The sequence below is a fragment of the Gobius niger genome, assembly GCF_951799975.1.
Source record: "Gobius niger genome assembly, chromosome: 2".
NCBI lineage: Eukaryota > Metazoa > Chordata > Actinopteri > Gobiiformes > Gobiidae > Gobius > Gobius niger.
In genome coordinates this window covers 23,054,415-23,074,462 of record NC_136853.1, presented here as the reverse complement: position 1 = coordinate 23,074,462, position 20,048 = coordinate 23,054,415, and the positions used below count along the sequence as shown (strand labels likewise).

Below are 20,048 nucleotides of genomic sequence, written 5' to 3'. Positions count from 1 at the left end.
GCCAAAAGAGCAGGGTTGTGTCATCAAAGAGGCATGAAAGAGGTGCTTAGGGTCCAGACAAGGTCCCACAGGCAGCTCTCGACTCCCAACCTTCACAACCTACATTTACCGCACTGGCACCTACAACCTATTGGGCTGCAGGGCAATTTCACACACCAAGAACATTCTTCTTTTCGTTTCTCCATGGGCAGTGATGTCACTTCATCTCAACGTGTGCACTGATTTGAAATGTATTTGGGAAATGCAATTGTGTATGTATTTTGCAGAGACCTCCATGGTTAGGGTAAAAAGTCTGCTAACCTTAAAGTTGTCTGGAAAACATGTATTGAAATGTATTATTGTATTAGCTTGGTAGTTCATATTTAGTCTTGTCAACAATGCTTCTGGATTTGCTTAAAAGGGAAAGGTGGTGGACTGAATCCTGGTCATCATTGCTTGTTCTTTCCCAAATCACACAGCTTCACCACATTAAGTATCGGCACAAAAGAGAAGAGCCACAACCAACAATTTACCACATTTACCATACAACATTTTCACGCCATTCGCCAATTGCATTTGGGCAACATAGTGAGTTCAGGTTTTTGAGTTAGATAAAGACCTCTAGTCAAATGGTGATCGCCAGGTTTACGCCACGAAAGACGTGCAGCACATTTTTGGCAGTGCAATATGTTAAAGATTCAATTTCAGCACCTGCTCTTACCAGAGGGTTAGAGGAAAATGTGCAGGAACACACACACACACACACAGGACAGAAATAGAGGAGAGAGCAGTCAGAAATGACAGCCAGCGCCCAGCCGAGGCATGAGTTATACAAGCTGAATGAATGGATCAGACTAAATGATGGGGAAAGTGATGGGAAATACTGCATATGAACGACAAGGGCACTTACAGTCTGAGCTTGGCAATAACATTAACAGAGAAACTCTCACAAAATGGTCGTTCTTCATGACTATCACGGGAAAATCAAATGATACTTTAATGCAATAGTTAGTCAGGAATGTAATGGAATTACTTCTACGTTTTTGATGCTAGTGTGTGTGACTCTCGCCAGTCTGTTGATTGGCTGGTCTATTATCAAGAAAAATGAATGCTTAAGTTATTATGGAAGAACATGGACAATTGCAATTATAATTGAGCGTTATAAGGTTTCACATTAAAGCCTAAAAGATAACTCATTTGGATTTAATTTGCACTTTTACGAACCCTCTTGAGATGGTCTGCAGAGTCTGTATGCATAAAAAACTATCAGATGTAAACACTTGAATTGATTTCCACTATTAATTAAGAGCATAATTCTGTGATAGCGCATAAACATGATTGGTTACGCTGTCTTCTCTAGCCTTCATCCAGCAAACGTCCTCTCCGCCATATTGACATGGCTATTACACTGGCAGAGGCTGACATGAGGCGAGTGCAGCGTCATGTGTGCACGTCTAATTCACTGAGCTCTTTAATTATTTGGCGTCACTGTGGCTGACAGCTAATTAGAGCGAGGAGAAGGTGAAGAAATCTGATTTTACATGCCATCGCAGGTCAAGTCTAAGGCTTGTTTCAGAAACCAGCAGCTCTGACTTATGTAATACAAACTAGTGTTATACAGTCTGACTGAGTCGTTACGGTGGGTCAAAACAGCGCCATAAACATGAATCTACGTAACTCCTGCCCCTAGAGGCCATAAGCGCCACTGCAGGTGTCGTAGCATGTTGCGTTTTTTAATCATTAACTGTCCGTGAGAGTAAATACGAGGCTGATAGAAAAGACAAAGGGAGAGAGGAATATTGTTCATCCGATTACACAATGGAGATCATTTTTTTCACTCAAACGTGGCCGTAAATACTGTTTAAGTGGTGCAAGTCCGCAGTTATCTTTGCCCCTTGGCCTGCTAGCTTCTTCTTCGTAATTCCATTAGTGTGTATTGGTGGCTCCGACCCGGAGGCAGTGTAGTCGCAAGTGTGGTTTTCTGGCCAGAGACACCAGGGGGAGATGAAGGACCCCCCAATCAATCCATTAACACTTGTATTACCCCCAGAGGGACTACGGAAAGGATTTATTAAGGTAAACAAGTTACTTAGTACTGCTTTAAAATGATATTACTAATTTATATAGATATTTAAGCAACCAACAAAGAATCCAACACTAATTAAGTATTAAATCAGTACCTTTTCTTTAATCCAAAATAAGTCATGTTTCCAGTGAATGGGAAACTGGCTTGATCATTCTCAGAAAGTAGAAAGAAATATTGGATGCCATCTATTAGGAATCCATCTCATCACAAAAGAATACACTTTCTTTCTATGTGCTGTGCCTGTGCAATCATCAGGATGTTCTCTGCTTCTCCTCTAGTACCTCTAATGGAAACAGAGAACTACTATATCCAATTAGGCTCCTATTACAATTAGAATGGGAATGGACTGTCTAATAGCTTAAAACACTATGAGAGGCCCGTGGATCAATCCAATAAAGCAACTGCGGGGAAAAAAACAATGTGACAGCTTTAAGATGAGACCTTTTTCCTTTTTTTCTTAAATCCAAGAAAGCAAGTGTCGTTTTATTGAGAGTGCAATCTTGTCTAGTGAATTAAATCCTGAAAGTTTTAAGAGTGTTCTTCCAAGCCTACAGGTGATGCAGCTTACTTTTCAAAGAAACTCCAGAACACAAACTTTTGTGTCACCAATTTAAGCTCGCACAACAAAAACGGTGTCAGAAAAGAACATGAGAGGGATGCTTTGTAGCCCAAGGCCTTGAGCGGCTACTTTGTACGTTTGCTATCTCCTTTCAGATCTGGCTATGAAGGAAAGGGAGGCTTGTTGGTTAGACGAGTATGAGGGAAGGCTAGGTGTTTTACCCTGTTTGTGTTCAGATTCAGAAAACTTTATTCACACCAGAAGGGCAATTAAGTTTGCAGCAGTCTCTTCAAACACAACAGTATGTAGACTACACTTGGCATCATTATATTGTTGCCAAATGTTCAATTCATCCAGATAATTATGTTTGAATAGAAAGTGTCTCACGGAAAAAAAGTAATGAAATCAAAATATTGAAACAGAAAATGTGAAAATTTGTCCGAATGTGAGATTTACTTGTAGAGTTTAGTAGTAACTGCTTGAGAGCTACAAAGTGCAATGCCTTTGAGTAAGCACTAGAGGGCAATGTAAAGACAAGGGGTTCTAGGGGCAAACAGAAGATCTGTTTCCTTTGGTGTGAATATGGCTTGAAAAGTAAGTAACCAAGGATGGTCAAGGGTGACTGCAGTGCATCTCTCTCTCTGTCCTCGGCAGAATAAAAGAGTGGCTTAAGAGACACTTAATCAATCTCTGGATCCGTCTACTCAACCTCCCCAGTCCACTGCTGTTGTAACTGGTACACTGGGATAAGGCAAGGCAAGTTCATTTGTAGAGCACAGTCAATGCACAAGGCAATTCAAAGTGCTTCACAGTTGCAAACAATTACAAGAATCGTAATTGTCAAATAGATAAAACAGCAACTTAGAAATAATTAATTACAGTAAAAGGCAAGAGTGCATCCTTGTGAAGACTGTTCCAGATTTTAGCTGCATGAAACTGAAGCTTTAGCCTCCCCGTGTTTAGTCCTGACTCTGGGAACCACCAGGAGACCCCTCCCTGAAGTTCTCAGGGCCCGAGATGGTTCATGCGGCTCTAACATGTCAGAGATGAACTTTGGTTTTAAACCATGAACAGACTTAAACACAAGCAGAGCTGTTTTAAATTCTATTCTCTGAGGGACAGGAAGCCAGTGCAGAGACCGGAGCACTGGACTAATATGGTCGTATTTCCTGGTTCTTGAAGCCAGTGAGCAGCCGTTACAATAGTCTAACCTGCTGGAGACAAACACATGGATAAGTCTCTCTAAGTTTGGTTTTGACACTATTCCTCTGATCTTAGCAATGTTTTTCAGATGCTAAAAAGCTGCTGATGTTATTGGTGTTACTATTACTATTAATTCCTATTTAACACTTATAAAGAGAAAGTGTCATCACAGTGTTATGTTTGTGGTCCAAAAACAATGATCTCAGTTTTGTCTGAGTTTAATTGGAGAAAGTTGTTTTGCATCCACAAACCGCTCTGATGGATGCAGTGACAGAGTGTATCTACAGGCTCATGTTCACCTGCCGTCAGTGACGCATAGATCTGTGTGGATAGTGTGACAGTTGTGACAAGACACATACATTGCCGTGCTCATCTGCTTGTTTTCCGTGGAAGAACTTTTCGTGGAATTTGTGTCCATTAAACTTTTGGCCAGATATAGATTTCTACATGCAGAGGAGGGGAAAAGGAGACACAGCATGAAATAATTATCCTGTTCAATACGCACTCACAGGAAATGGAAGTCGGTTTGAACATGAATCGACTCATGCTTATTTTATGAAGCCTTTAAATGTGCTCCTAAAATGAGAAAATGTTACATGTTCATCAAAGGTCTTCCGTTCTGCACCCACAGCTTTTGATAATATGTTATTTTACAATCAAGAAACAACCTATAAAAAGTCAAGCCCCATCTTTTGCGTACATTTCAGGTTCATTGGCCACCTGTTTATCTATTGAATTAAACATGGCAGACAAATGATGAGCTCAGTATCTCGCATGACGAAGTGAAATGTATTCATGGAAAGGAGGATACGCTTATTAACATTATAGATTTTGTCAGGATGTTTACCCGGTCAATATTACCTATTTGCTGTGTAACCAACCGTGGGCGCAGGAGAGTGTGCTAAATGCAAACCAAACACTCCACCACTGGAGGTAGCAAACAAATCTATAACTGCTCAAAGACTTAATGCTGGAGGAGGAACAACAGAATCAACTCACAGTACTCACGGTGACTCGGAACGGCGTGGTGGTGGTGGTGGTGGGCGGCGGCTCCATGGCGGGGGGCGTGGTCTTGTCTGAGGAGCTGCCAGGCATGCTGCGTCTGCGCCCCGTCCTCTCCGGAGGGGACTCTGGCAAAGACAGGGCAAATACAATAGAGTTGTAAAGCAAAATCATGAAACCCAATACATGATTCTATTTAGTGCTGCCTTCATCCATGTCACTGTTCATTGATCTATTTCGTCTCCGTTCATCTCTCAGGTTGCGTTTTTTTTACTCAGAAAAGACCAAGGGAGAGAGGGACATTGTACATCCAATTACATAAGAGAGATAATTGTTTTTACTCAAACTTGGCTGTAAATACTGTTTAAGTGGTGCTAGCCCGCAGTTAGCTTTGCCCGTTAGCCTGTTAGCATCTTCTTCGTGATTCCATTAGTGTGTATTGCGCCTCCAACCCAGAGGCAGGGGTGTTGCAAGTGTGGTTTTTTGGCCAGAGACACCACAGGGAAATTAACACTTGTATTGCCCCCAGAGGGACTACGGAGAGGATTTATTAAGGTAAACAAGTTACTTAGTACTGCTTTAAGTTATTAGTATTACCAGATATAAAAACCTCTGTGGAGCCTGTCAGGTACCAGGTAGATGCATGGAATTTGTTCTTTTAGTTCAATTTAGACATGGGCATCCCTGAAAATGTGCTTTAACAATGAGGGAGAATGAAGTGGTTTCACTTGGAGTGTTGTTTCAAACGCATAGAGATTTATTTGTCAAGACCGTTCAAAAAGTGCCTCACACAATACAATACTGCAATACTGAAGAGTGGCAGTGTTTGAATACAGTGGGAGGAATGTCTTATATTTCTGCCTAAATTGGTCATAAAATGTGGTCTGTGTTTATTAAAATCATAAGAATGAGTAAACAGCGTCTGCTTAAACTAGTATCACCGAAACATTCACACCATTCACAGGACACGGAGGAATAAGTGAGTACACCGCCTGAATAAAGAGGAATGGTCCAAGATTCATCCTGATCGTTGTGAGCGTCTAATCTGCAACTACAGGAAAGCAGTTACTGCTGCTAAAGAAGAGTCAGCAGATATTTAATACAAGGGTTCACTTACTTATTCCTCGCTGTTGTGAATGTCTCAGGTCTTTCTGCAAATTAGCTTGATAAACTTGTGTAAATGTTTGGGTGGTTTTAAAGCAGACACTGTTACCGCTTTCTTAGATCAGACCACATTTTATGACAATTTTAAGGCAGAAATGTGAATCCCATAAGAATAAATGAATTCCTTTGAACCAGTGATTCCCTTAATCAACGGGCCGGGGTCCATTGAAGGCCTGCAAGTGCCACCTCAAGGCCCAAAACACTTTCACTACATTATACCTGATTAACCAACAAAACACATGTAGCTTTGGACTAATAAACTTGCTGATAAACCCCTGCTTTAAACATTGAAATGTTTTTGTTGTCCTTTTAAGATATTTATTTGTTTTCCTGCTGTCCTGTGCTCTCTCTGTGTGTCTAAAAGCACTACAGGAGAAACTCTATCAAAGCAACAGAGAAACATGTGAAAGGGTACAGCGTGCAGGGTGTTGAGGATGCAGATCCAGGCACGTCCAGTGGAATGTGAGTGATGTTGTGCCTGCAGGAGCCACAGATGCCAGATAGCCATCACTGAAGCTCTGTGGCTGTGCACCTTGAACTGAAATAACCCTGGAGGACACATGGAGTAGAATACAAAAAGAAATGCCCTGAGATGTTTAGTTTCAGCAGCGTCTCGTTAACCTGTACAAAGTGCAAGTGGATACAATTCAATTTGAAAACCAAAATGCACTAAATGTATGTCGATTTTATAATAAAACAGATTCAAACCTAGTCTAGTGGAACAAAATCCTCTATCATTACACACATGAAATAAATAAAAAAGTCATTTTTTTATTTACACAGGGTGACTCAAAATTAGCCACTTAAATGACCCAAGCACACAAACGATCACATCATAATAAGTGCTCTGACACCGGTAAAATGTTCATATAAAGAAATGTTAAACGCAAATTGCTTCGTTACTGCAAAAAACATATTGAAAATGTTTTTAATTAAAATCTGCCTAATCAACTTCAGTTTTACAAGGCTGTTTTATGCTGCACTGAAATACCTGCTGCCATGACAACGTGCTTCATTACTCTCCTTTGAAAAAAGAAAAAAAAAAACTAAATTCGCCACACATTTCTCACTGGTTAGAATAATCAGTGTTTTACACACAGACCGCTGCTCACATATAGATCCAGACAAATGTGATGAACAGTCACTTTGATCAGCTGCTCCAGATGGACGGAAACATTTCAGGAACATTCAAAGTTGACTCTAAACAGGAACTACAAAGTGTGAACATAGTGCACAACATCTGCATGTGGGCTTCATGAGCACATAAAACACCCAACAGCCACATGAGTAGCAAATGTGTGTGTTTGGTTTCCATTTTGGTTCAAATCTGTTTATGAAGCCAATAATTAGTCTGCGAACTGATTCACCTTTATCGTCTTTAAATAATTCAAAAATAATAAAAGTTAATAAAGTTACGCTCTTTTAGTGTCATTTGCTTATTACAAAACAAAGCATGAATCATTATAATCCCAACCAAGACGCTCATTTGTTGCTGCTTTGTTGGGTTTTTTCGTGTCTTTTAATTTATTATTGTTGCATTTACGGCATGTTTTTGTTGTATTTTCATCTTCGCTTTCATCGCTACGTTGACGTTGTTTTCTTCAAGAAGCGTTTAGATTTGGGTAAAGCCAAACTGGAGAAGATGTGCTCGGTTCAGGAGGAGGTTAAGAAGTCAAACCTGCTTCCACCAAACTACCATTTGAGCCTCTCCATGGCTTCTTATTACGTGTGCTGGTTGTCAGTGAGAAGCCTGAGGGTCCAGACCAGCGTGGCCCTAATGATGACCAGCAGTGGTCTGCGTGTCCCTGGTCAGCATGTGCCTGGCTAATACAGATAAGGCCGTGTGCTTTGGAAAAGAACAAATCAAGCCTTTTGTTGACATCAAAAACCCTGGCCACCCACAGTCTCCCACACAATACCACTGAGCAGTCACTGACATACACATATTTGTGCATCTATCTGCCCATCTACTTTCCTTCCTCCCATTAACATTTACCAGTATGGGTCAGCCTGCATGTTTCCTTATTGTTTCCCAGCCAGACGGCCGAGCTCAACGCACTCACCATTCTAGCCGCTTTTCTTTAGCTTCCTGTCGGCGCTGCATAAAGAGAACCTCTCCAACCATAATATTGTTCAACATTTTTGTCTAATGTCAGTGAGAAATATAGTAACACTAATGCATTACTCTTAAAAAGCGCTCTTCCTGTTGCTTTACAATGTATTCATTCATATTCATTCTTTGGTGTGAGCTGCAACTAAAGCCACATTTTTTGTCAACTGTCAGAATTGAATCGTTTCAAAAAGCCAAAAAGAATTGAGTGATTCCATGAAAAAATACAAAAGATGTGCAATATCACTACAGATGAGATTTTGTTCTAAGACAGAATCCTGTTAATACAACAGTGAAAAGCGTTGTCATCTGCAGCCACCGCACTTGTGAAAAGTGGCCTCAAAAGAGTAGTAAATTGTGGTGTTATGACAGCAGGGAGACGCACACACACATAAATTCTCTGTGGAGCACTGAAATGTGGAGCACAAATCGCGGGCCGTCAGGCTGACGTTGTCTCTCCACCTGCTGGACTGACTTCCTCTGTCCAGGTCCTCCTTTCCATCACCTTCTATCTATGACTTAGCAAAACTAAAGACGAATGAGTCTGTACGTGCTGCATCCACTGCCAAGGCTCCGCAAAGACACAACTGACAGTTTAATTAAGCAAAAGAATCATACACTGCGAGATCAGCAACATCATGGAACAAAAACGCTGTCGGCTGACAACCTGAATGAACCGAATCGACCACTGATGACCCCTGACCTGGCAATTCCATTCAGAATTCATTACACTGAAATGTAACGATCATTGTCATCTTATATTGACACTATTATTGTTTTACCACTTGGTCTCAAGTTTCAAAAAACCTTATGGCCCTTAACGGTCTCTATTAAAAAACAACCCTTAAGATCTTTGACAAGAAACCCCCGACACTGGCATCACTGTGAAATTATACACAAGTATATACTTTTTTTTATATTTTGAGAACTTAATTTATTTTAACACCCTTAAATTATATTTTAAGTGTCTGAATTCTGGCACACTAACACACATAGAATTAGCCGTGTAAACTGTACCAACAGAGCTCCTAAGAGGTGTAACCAATGGTAATTGTATTGTTCCAGAGTTTAGGTCCTAAATGAATAATGTTGTTAAATGTATGACTTCTTTAATTTGTCATGTTTTAGTCAAATGTAATATGTACTGTTTGTTACTTTAATGGACAGGTGCTGCAAAGTAGCACTTGTGTGAACACACTCCAAGCCTCTGGTTTGTCCAATGTATATGTGATGTATAAATGAATAATATATATATATATATATACTATGCACGGTTACCTGGCCATGCTATTATTTCAGGTAGTCAGCGGCAGATACAGTAATTATCCCGAAGGTGTCTCAGCATCTAAGAGTGAAGCTGTTTCCCAGTATGGCAGGAGCACATACACAGCAGCACACGTCCACAATAAACTGCGAGCACGTGGCTGGACTCTAAACCTGCAGATGCCCTATTTACTCAGTAGAAATGATGACAGGTGAGAAATACTGTAGGTGTTGCTCTAACTCCCTGCTGACAGAAACTGGAACAGGGGGTCAAAAACTATATAAAGGTTTATTTATATATTGAAATAAAACATTGATACATATTCACACTGCTCTATAAAGAAAAATATGTGAAATATAAAGTAAACAATAATTCATTTCTAGTTTCTTATATAAACATTCACTTTGTTGCATCAGGATGTTGTGAACAAAATGCAAAACAAACATGAAATAAGTGTCCACTATAGGAGACAAACTCCGAAATTGAAATGGTCAATAAACATTTTTATGATGCATAATATACTATATAACATTTGAGATGGTCAATTATATCAGTATGGTTTTATGTTAAAAAATAAAAAATAAACAATGGTATACAATTTCTGTGGGATATGTTGGAATGGGAAGAGTAATGAACTCTTTTATAAAGAGGGAATAAAAGACCTGCTCTATGGGGATCTATAGAGCATGTGGGGGTGAGGGGTGTGTAGGGGGGTGTGCTGTAAGGTGAGGGCATGGATCTATTACAATAAATGGGTGAGGGAGGTGCGAGGTGCAGCACCGTTCTTCTTCTACAGTCTACTAGTGTGGCGTACACGGTGGCGTACACGGTGGCGTACATGGCGGCGTACATGGCGGCGTACATGGCGGCGTACATGGCGGCGTACATGGTGGCGTACACGGCGGCGTTTATTGGTAATGCATCGGTGCTGGACCGGCAAAACGGGATTGCTTAGAGTAGCTTTAAACTCCGGAAAGTAAAATTTAGTCACAAATGATAACTCAAAGGAACGTCATTCAGTGCTGTGTAGAAGTACACACTGATACGTACATTTTATCATTAAGAATCATAAATATGATCATACCAAAGAAAATCAATCAAACCATCTATATTTTTTGACTTTGCAATGAGAAAAAAAATAATCAGGGAGCATATTTGAGGATTAAGAGGATCAGCCTTGCACCTGTTATTGGACTCTCTTGGTTCTTACAAGTATTACGTCACCGGGGGTGAAACTAGGACTTTGAGAATTCGAGACACAGATCACAGAGTAATCCTGAATTAGACAGGAATCTCATTGCGGCTTCATTTTCAACCTTCTATGCCATGTCGTCTCGCAGTCTTTTTGTTTGGCTTATGATGTGCTACAGTTTGAAAGTTAGCAAAGTAAAAGAAAAATAACTTCTATACTATCCCTCTTCTGAGCAACAAGTATTCAAGTTAGCTAATTCATTTATATTCATTCATATATACAAGCTGAAGCCCCGTCTTTAAAGCTGCAGCAGCGTCGCTCAGACCACCAGCCACTCAATGACATCGCTTGTGTGCATCCCTCAAATCTAATGTAGGCCATCCAGATTGCCTCAAGGTCCCATCTGGTCTAAACTTTTTAATCAAACATATTTTAAACCAAGAATCTCCAAAAATTGCTATTGAAAACCATCTGGACATACATTATCTTTCCAATTGACCAAACTCAAAGTCATCGCTACGTCACAACAAACTCCAGAGCACCTTCAGAGCCATGTGCTTTTCTGCAACACAGGAAACTGACTCACGATGAAGGGGTCTCTGCTGTTCCCGGCATGTTTTTTTTTTTTCTTCTTCCCCCTATTGGCCTGATTTCAGTTCTCGCATGCACATCCAAACAGTCAGACAAAAACCTGGTATGACGCAGTAGCATAGATGAGAAATCCTTGTAATGACCCATTGAGAATAAGCTAACGCTCTATAAGTGTCAAGGGTAATCCATTATTGAGTTGTTATCGAGTAGTTCAAACACTTTGGCGCCAGCTGCCAGCGGATTCTCTTTTTAAGGCTTGTTAACTTCGATGGCTTGTTGCTCTGTGTCGCTTGTTATGCAGCGCTCTGATCTGGAGGCCTTATTCTCTCACTCAAGGAGCCACAGTACAGCAAGACACTGCGTCTGTAACAAGGCCCCTTTTCAATATGTCAGAAGGGTAAGAAGGCTAAAACATACATGAGTTAGCATTACACTGCTCAGTTTCTGTTGAGATTACAATGATTCAGTCGAGAGAGCTGGTGTTCAAAATAAACTGAAGAGATAATCATTGGAGACAAAACATGCCCTTGAGGTAAACTGCAATAGTTGACGGTTTCCTTTTATTTTACTGAAAGATAAATATTGGACCAAAGAACATGAAGAGATTGTGATGTTTATTTATCAAAGCAAAATGGGAAAGGTTTTAGCTGGAGAAAAATGAAAATATGTATGAAAATATTGTTTTTGTCTGAAATAAAGGTTTTGCTCATGTGTTTGGAGCAACACGAGGTACATGTAGCATTTGCCCCAAAAGCTTCAGCATGAACAATGTATTTTTGAAAGTGTACAACAGAAACAATAGTGTGGCTTGTCTGCATCTGCCAGCTGTTGTTGGTGGATACTGACGTGCAAATATTACAATGAAAAATTAGGTCAGTGCACACGTAAATAGATGAATGTCGAGGGATCAAAGTCAAGTCATTGTGCTGTTTTACTAATAGTGTGGAGCTGCCACCACATGACACAAATTACAGTCGACTGCACACTATAAAGAAAGAAAGATAATTTACAGTATACAGCCTGAGGAACTTGTCTATTATTACCCATTTCTTGATGCATAAGTTAAGGAAAATCGATAAGCCTTTTGTAAAACAATAAACAATATTACGGAACAAGTCATACTGGACCGTAGTTGTGATTCATGGACTCACTCTTCACTTCCCAGAAAAGTGACCATAAGAAGGGAAGCAGATCCCTGGTGATGGGGGCAGGACTAAACTGATAAAACATTTCCATTAGGAGATACACATGCACTAAGGAAACAATAACATATGAGCTCAACACCACAAGACACGGGATTCTCTGTACAGTGAAGTTTGCAAGCTAAATCTGATGGAAAAAGAGTGAATCCTTATCATTTACGTGACGTGGGCCTACATGTATGCCTACTGTACTTTTCCGACCAAGGTTAATAAAACTGCAACTGGTTTACACAGCTCAGCTGTTTATTTTTTTTCCACATAACCTCAGATGGAAAAAGCAATAAAGTTATTTTATCTTCGACAACAAGGCAGTTGTAACCTTTGCCAATCTACTCCATATGGCATTGGCCTCAACATATGTGGCAACGTGTGGTGAGTTTGCGCTAAACTACAGACATCAAGGAAGTGCATCTTTGTGCTGATGCTCAAACAGTACAGTGTTTGTGTGACAAGTAAATAACCTGCTTAGACCATGTTCACGATCAGCACCAAATACATACATACGACCAACACTACATAATAATTATGTTTCACTTTTTCATCGAGTAACAACAGTTCAAAAGACAGAAACAATGATCTGCTCTTCATGTAAGCGCCATAAGTTAGGCCTGGGGGCAGTCTCATCACCATAACCTTACAGTACAGAGCCTGCAGCAGTGTCTACAGTCACTCCAAAAGCATCAAAGCAATGAAGCTCAGTGCTTCAGGACTCACTAAACATGGTAGTTATCCTGCACAAGGGAAATTGAAGTATTTCTAACTTGCCTGATATTCATTCAATGTACCTAAAGTTAGAGGAACCTGAGGCACCGTTTACACGGCAATAGGCTCCAAGAAAACACAGCTGTCACATTCTCTCTTAATCTGCTTTTATATGAAAGTAATGAGGCGTCAACAAAACCAAGGAAACTGCAGTGCACGCCTTGGTCCAGCAAATGGCGCTGTGTTCCTAACACACGCTTTTATGTAAGAGACACAAGACTAAACTGAGAGGCCATGGTCATAAGGTGTGATGTCACTAACTGCTCATGAAGCGAGATGGCAGCTGCCTGAAAGATCAGCAAACCAGCAAACAAACAACTCAAACATGCCAACTTCTGTAAACTTTTGGTTGTCATGTGTGGGTGATCTTTCACAGTGAAGACCTTAACTTTCATTTATCATCAAGTCCAGGATGAATAGTCATAATCTAAAGCCTAAGAAGGTTCTTAGGTGACTTAATGCCATGTGTTTTTTGGCTGGATGTAAAACACAAAATTTGTGTTGAGCGTTGGGCCACACAGAAGACATTGATGGGCCAAGCCTTTCGTCTTTGACACCTGGTATACATGTTTTAGTAAAGTCTCCAACTCTGAGGAGTGACTGCAGAAGTGATCTGTTATTGTGGATCTTGTGTTTTGTTTGCAGACAAGGAAGACGTTATAAGAATGAATCCAGAGAGTTGTTCTCATGCTCGGTACGACTTGTGTCTGTAGGAGGCACAGACACATCTGATCGATCTGTAGATCTTAGTGGTTATCAACGTCGACGTAAAGTTCAGTAACAATGAACACTAGGGTTTACGGGGTTTTGTTTGAAAATAGTTTTCTATGTGAAGGAACTGTCTCATGTTTTTAATATTGTATTCACCAAATTAACAAAAATAATTCTATAAGATATCATCCTGTCACAGATAAATGTTAGTGTCAACCCTCCCCCCTTGGACTGTCCCAAGGGTAGGGACAATTTAAATTGAATTTATTCCATTTCTATAGAATATTAAAGCCTCATGAATTAAAGGCCTCTGGTTCTGGAGAGTGTGCATACTTAGTATCGTGCAAAAATGTTGAAAGCCTTCGCAGTTCAGTTAAGAAATACTCTCTCCTATATTTTCTTAGAAATGTAGATCCAATGCCACTTTGAACCCAATGTATGCCTTTTATTGACTTTTAAGGCCTTAATGTGGGCATAATTCATGTTGACTTTTAATGTTTTTTAATGCCCTGGAAAATAGTCATTACAAATTATTGAAAGACCATTATTGGACTGAATATAAATGTCAGGCACTTAGACAATACAAGGAGGTCGTGTGTTGAGCCGGTCAGTGTTCACACAGGGCAGTGAACTGACCAATCTCACCCTCGCTCTCTCCTGTGGCAAACGTGGCCACGAAACGGCGGGTCGTTGGTATCGGAGGCTCTGCCTCATGTGAACATGGGACGAACGCAGAATAGTGTCATCACAGCCTTGCTCTGAACACTGATTGGATATACTCACAATCTCATTGCACTGTGAAGCTTCTCACATATATATTTAGTCAAAAAGAAAACGGCTCCTAAGGGTCTGAAACTGAGCTGTAGCTTGTCAAGCAGAGCAGCTGACAGTGGAAAGTTACATCAACTTGTCAATTGTTGCACCAAGACGTCAGCACTTCTAGAAACACACAGATACAAGAAGACACAATAGAAAATACAGTTTTTGTGAAAGCACAAAACTTAAAGTAGAGTTTGAAATGTTCAGCAGCTCAGCTCTGTGCAACACATCGGTTTGTTGCACTCTGATAAAAGAAAAATCTGCTCAAAAGAGAATGCATTGGAAGATAATGTCTGAGGGAGGGACAGGATCTGACTTGTTGAGGAGGGACAGAAGACCTCAGCACACTGAAGAGAACAGAGAAGACACACCTCAATTGTGAGCTAGGTAAACTGTAGTAGTAGTAGTGACATTCATTACCCCTGTTGGCAGCCGGCCTTGTGCGACTGCGGGACCTGCTGCGCTGACGCTGCAGTCGAGACTTGCCCAGGAATCTGTAGTAGTACGAGCGTCTTCCAGAGCCTTTTCTCGAGACTCCAGCCATGGTGCCAGTCTATTGCACTCCAGAGTCCTCTCCAGTCTGAATCAGAGCAGATAATGGCCAGCTCTCATCGGAGTTATCTCCAGCTTCACAGAGAATCCCTCCTCTTCCAGAGCACCTCTTCTCCCGTTACTCATGTAGAACTCACCATGATGTTCCAAGACTTCCAACTGTGGGAAGCAACAATCAAACCTCCAACAACTTGATGTGTGACTCCTCCCCTGGACACTCCCCTCCAAACTTTCCCACAGCAGGAGCCCACATGCATGATGTCCGGAATACTGCGGAGTATCCTGAATGGCAGGAAAGCTGTTCCTGTTCCTAGTGCCAGAGTGCACTGAAGGAATGTCTAACACACACTTGGATTATTGCTCGGCAGGTCCCATCACCATTGTCTCGGTTCAAAGCTACTTTCTTTTGTGGAGCAACAGACAAAAGAGGGAATATGTGGTTTAAGAGAAGGGAGCACATGTTTGAGCTGCATGTAAAACAGGAACTGGATTTGGAATGGAGTGAACAAGCCGGGTCTCAGGTTACAACATGTCTCTGTGGCCTCTGTTAACCACACTAATCTGTTACGCACTTCACATAAAGAGCATGTGTGACAGTAAACAAGTCATTAGCGGAGGTCACCTGCCATCTGCCATCGGATCCAGATCCAGCAAATGCTCCACATTTTACATTCAAACTACCCTAATCTGCCTGCACAGGAAAGATAAGTGAGTGACCTATCAGAGACATATGTCCAGCAGCCATTCAGAACAGGCTTCAGAGGAAGGACTAAGCAGCTGCACAGAAAAATAACAGGCATGTGAAAAAAACAGCAGCATGAACATGAAGCCCCAAGATATTTATGGAGTTATATCAGTTCGGGCAGCGCAGCGAACAATCACTTGTTGACAAAATCTGAAGGCCAATGGTCGATTATATTGTCCAGACGGCAACTGGTCATTTTCAGATGATGTGACAAGATGCTATGGGTCAGTTTTATTTGTGTCTGTATTAGATAAGTTACAAGAGGAAGTTGATTTAATTGCAACCAAAAGGTAATCAAGACAAATAAAGGTGCAACTTTTTATGCATAAAAAAAAAAGTTTACATTAGAGCGTAATTGAAAAAAGAATTGGTCCTGGAGCGTCCTAGAGTTCATCGGGAAGGAAAGTAAAAGTATAAAGTTAACCACCCCATACAGCTGCTGGGTAAATAAAAGGTAAAATACGCACTAATATAATTTCCATAATGCACCTTTGAAATCAATTAGTTTTTTTAGAGACACATTCTAGAAAAATAAGCTTCCCCCAGCATATAGTTTGCTGCCCGGTTCCAGACAGAATGCATAGCACAGCAATCAGCAAGTAAATAGTAAGTCAAACACTGGTAACTTAGCAACTCATGCACTCCTGGTCACAACAGTACGTCGACATGTAACAGCTTATACTGCGGGGCGTCTCATAAATACACATTAATGAGCCTAATAACATGCCCCTTGTAAATAACAGGGCACGTGTGAAGCCGTTTAAAAGTCAAAGCAGAAGGAATAATGGGCACAGCGGGAGCGGCGGCTACATTCTTGTGAGGCAGCCAGGGGGAGCCTATTAGGGCTGAAAGATATATCGTTATCGTATGGATATCAAGATATGAACATTCAAGGCATTAATATATAAGAAGCAAGATATTAACGATATAGATTTTAATCAATAAAACTACACTAATTTATGGTTTTAACCTAACCCATAGTTATATGGTATCGCATCGATATTGAGATATCTGACATGGATATCGAGAGCTGTTCAGCCCAAGAGCCTATGCACCCAAAGTGGATTTGACATAAGCATGAAAGGAGGATTTTATTGAGTTTCATACAATAAAGAAAGACAGACGAAAACACAGTGTACATTATATTTTGTTATCTTCGGGGTCAAGATTGTTCAGATATTTGTATACAGTAGTTGTGTCGGATATATTTTTGGATTCAAAAAAAGGACAAAACATACATTACTAAAAAGTTCTAGTTGATACAATGCTCGGTTAGTAAAGGCGAGGGACACCACACACTCTGTAAATACCCAGTGGGAAAGCACATGGATCTAATTCTTTAGCCACAAACAAAAATACAAAGGAAAGACAAAGTGATTTATGACGACAACCCGCTCTGTTGTCTCTACGTGCTGATATTGAATCCCACACAGAGTGGCCCACATTGGCTATTACAGATGGAATGCAGCCAGCCATTATAGAAATATCCTCAGAGGGAAGAACAGTATTTGATAAGAAAACATAAATACTGAATGTCTGAGAAGAACATGTCCATGAATGATAATGGGGCATGAGGCCTTGACTATCTTTTTAGTAAAGAAGCAAAGAAATAATGTAAAGGGAAATGTGCCTCTAATGATAAACCGGATGTTATTTTCTGAAGAAATAAATGACATCTAAGAAATGATCACTGATGAAGGCAGTGTAGTGATTCTAAACTTCAAAGCAGAGCTCTCCACTAAGCATGTTAAAACACTGACCCCTGGTGGCCAAGATTCACTATTACTATTCCACTGCAGCACATGCTACTAAAGCCGACTACAAAATACAGAGCTAGACACCCTTTCAAATAAAAGCATACTCTGAGAACAGTTTTTATACACTGTACTTATACTGTGCTCTAATACTTTATTCTTTTAGACCTAAAAATCGCAGTCAGCCATTTTGACTTTTGAACTGAATCAGCCCTAGTACAATGTCCCCACACAGAAAAACTATAATCTGATTTAATCCACAAAAGACGCTCAGAGATGCAGAGAAAGTACAAGGAGATAAGTGCAGCCCATAAGCCATCCCTAATCACAGATAAAAGGAGACAGTGTTTGTCATAAGCCAAAATGAAATACCAAGTAGGGAATCGCAGAAACAAGATCAAAGCCGGTTTGAATGTACGTTTTGTTTTTGACCCTAAAGCCTAATCCAGCACTATCTGAGATGGACGGCGTCACGTGTTTCAACGTGTGTGGTTTGAGGGGAAATAAATCTTTATGTCTACATGATTTAAAAAAGTGTTTATTGATCATTTATGGAAACAATCATTAAAATAAATGTTATTCCGGTAAATGTTTCTCCCTTTTAATAACTAGTACAGAAGCACAAAGTAGCCTACCTAACTTTAAGATATTTTCTGGGATTTTTTTTTGTCAGTAGGTGTCAGCATTGAACCTCGGCACCCCTCCCTCCCCTCACCTCGTCCCCCTCCCAACTCCCTCATTGCCTCCCCACTCGCTGCCATGACGGTGCAAGAATAAACAAGACGTGTGTGGCAAAGTAAACATTTTGATACGTATATGTTGAACTGCAACTGTCATGTAAGTCTGTGTTTTTGGCCTTTAGAACAGAATGCTTCCTTTTAGAACAAATTTACAGTGCAGAGGTTTTACATCCCACAACACTTAAACGCCTAACATCCCAGTGTGTGCTCTGTGAACAGTGGAAAAATGTCCTGCAGATATTGGATTGTTGAACATGTCTTTTGTAAACTTCTCTCAGAACGATGCTTCTGCTGCTTCAAGCTTTTCCTTCACGTGCTTTGTTGACATGGTGTGGGCGCAGGTGAGGCGTGTGTCGGGGTGCACCATGCGGCGGGGGAGGCGTGGAGCTCGTCTCTGCGGGACCAAGCTAACACACTGTTTTGAAGGTGGCCAAGGTCGGACTGGGACTGAAAAACAGCCCTGGACGCTGACCAGCCTGGCCCAAATTAACGTAATTGCGCACTTTCACAAATACATATCTTTACCTCTTGCCCCCCGCCTTAACATGAACGAGTGCATTTTCCCCAGTTCGGCTTTTTATTGTTATTTTTTTGATCGGTATCATCAGCAAAAAGAACGGGAAAGGTGGTCGTAGAAACAGAAGCAAAATCATTAATATAAATAATAAATAATAATGGCCCCAAAACTGAACCTTGTGGTACACCATACTCCACGGAATTCCTTTTAGATTCATGTTTTTTTTATACTGGGCTTTACCCAAATCTAAAATCTTCTCGACTGGAGATCAACAATGTAACGCCTCATTTGAAAGCTAAGACCTACAAAAGTGCCGGAAACTTTTCGTCACGTCGCCACATTTTTCTCATATTTTTGTTGTTTTTTCTTTTAAATCTTTTTCTCTATCATTTTTTGTTGTGTTTTTCTCACGTTTTTGTAGGGTTTTTTTTCTCCTGCGTTTTTCTCACGTTTTTGTTGACATTTCATCCTCTTTATTCTCGCTATTTTGATGCTTTTCTTTTTAGCTTTTAGATTTGGGCAAAGCTCGGTTGAGGCGGGACCGGTGGCCCTGGAGACAGTGGCCCTTCTGTGCTCTTCCAGAATGGACATATGGCCAGACCGCCCCTGAAGGTGGCTAATCTAGTGATGCAATGTGGGAATGCAACAATTCCGGACCGGCAGAACAGATGATGTTAGGGCGGCTTTAAGCGAAAGTTTGAAATGATAAAGTAACTATAAACATTCATACTGAGCAGATTCACTGCTAAAGGCCGACAGTTTAGCGCTGCTGCTATAGTGACAGTGTGGCATCTCCCTCTTCATGCTCGCCTTTCTTCTCTTTTATTCATGCCTCCCACTCTCTACTGGCCCCAGAGTAAAGGCCAAATTGCAGAATGTCCTGACCAAAGGCGAACTCATTACACAAGACTGGGAGACTGAGCGGGAACAGAGGAGTTCTGTGTGAGCGAGCCGGCCACCATCACACTCACAGCCAGCACATCAGAAGAATCAGGAGCACAAATAAGAAGAGGCGAGTCTGTGCTAATGAAGCAGCCACTTAGGATGGGAACATAAAATGCTTTGGTGCTGTTTCGTAACACGACAAGCAGACACT

At 40.8% G+C, this 20,048-nt stretch overlaps 1 protein-coding gene across 7 annotated transcripts in view; it reads right to left on the bottom strand.

Moving 5' to 3' along the window:
- Positions 1-20,048, bottom strand: part of dab2ipb (DAB2 interacting protein b) — a 103,235-nt gene that overhangs the window by 56,504 nt on the left and 26,683 nt on the right. For 3 of the 7 annotated variants that reach the window (XM_079581336.1, XM_079581338.1, XM_079581341.1), the window contains one exon: positions 4,827-4,957. In XM_079581336.1, the coding sequence (XP_079437462.1) occupies positions 4,827-4,957 (131 nt within the window). Of the gene's footprint in view, positions 1-4,826; positions 4,958-15,064; positions 15,256-20,048 lie in introns of those variants that run through there. The other 4 variants (XM_079581337.1, XM_079581342.1, XM_079581339.1 and 1 more) reach the window with 3 other exon arrangements.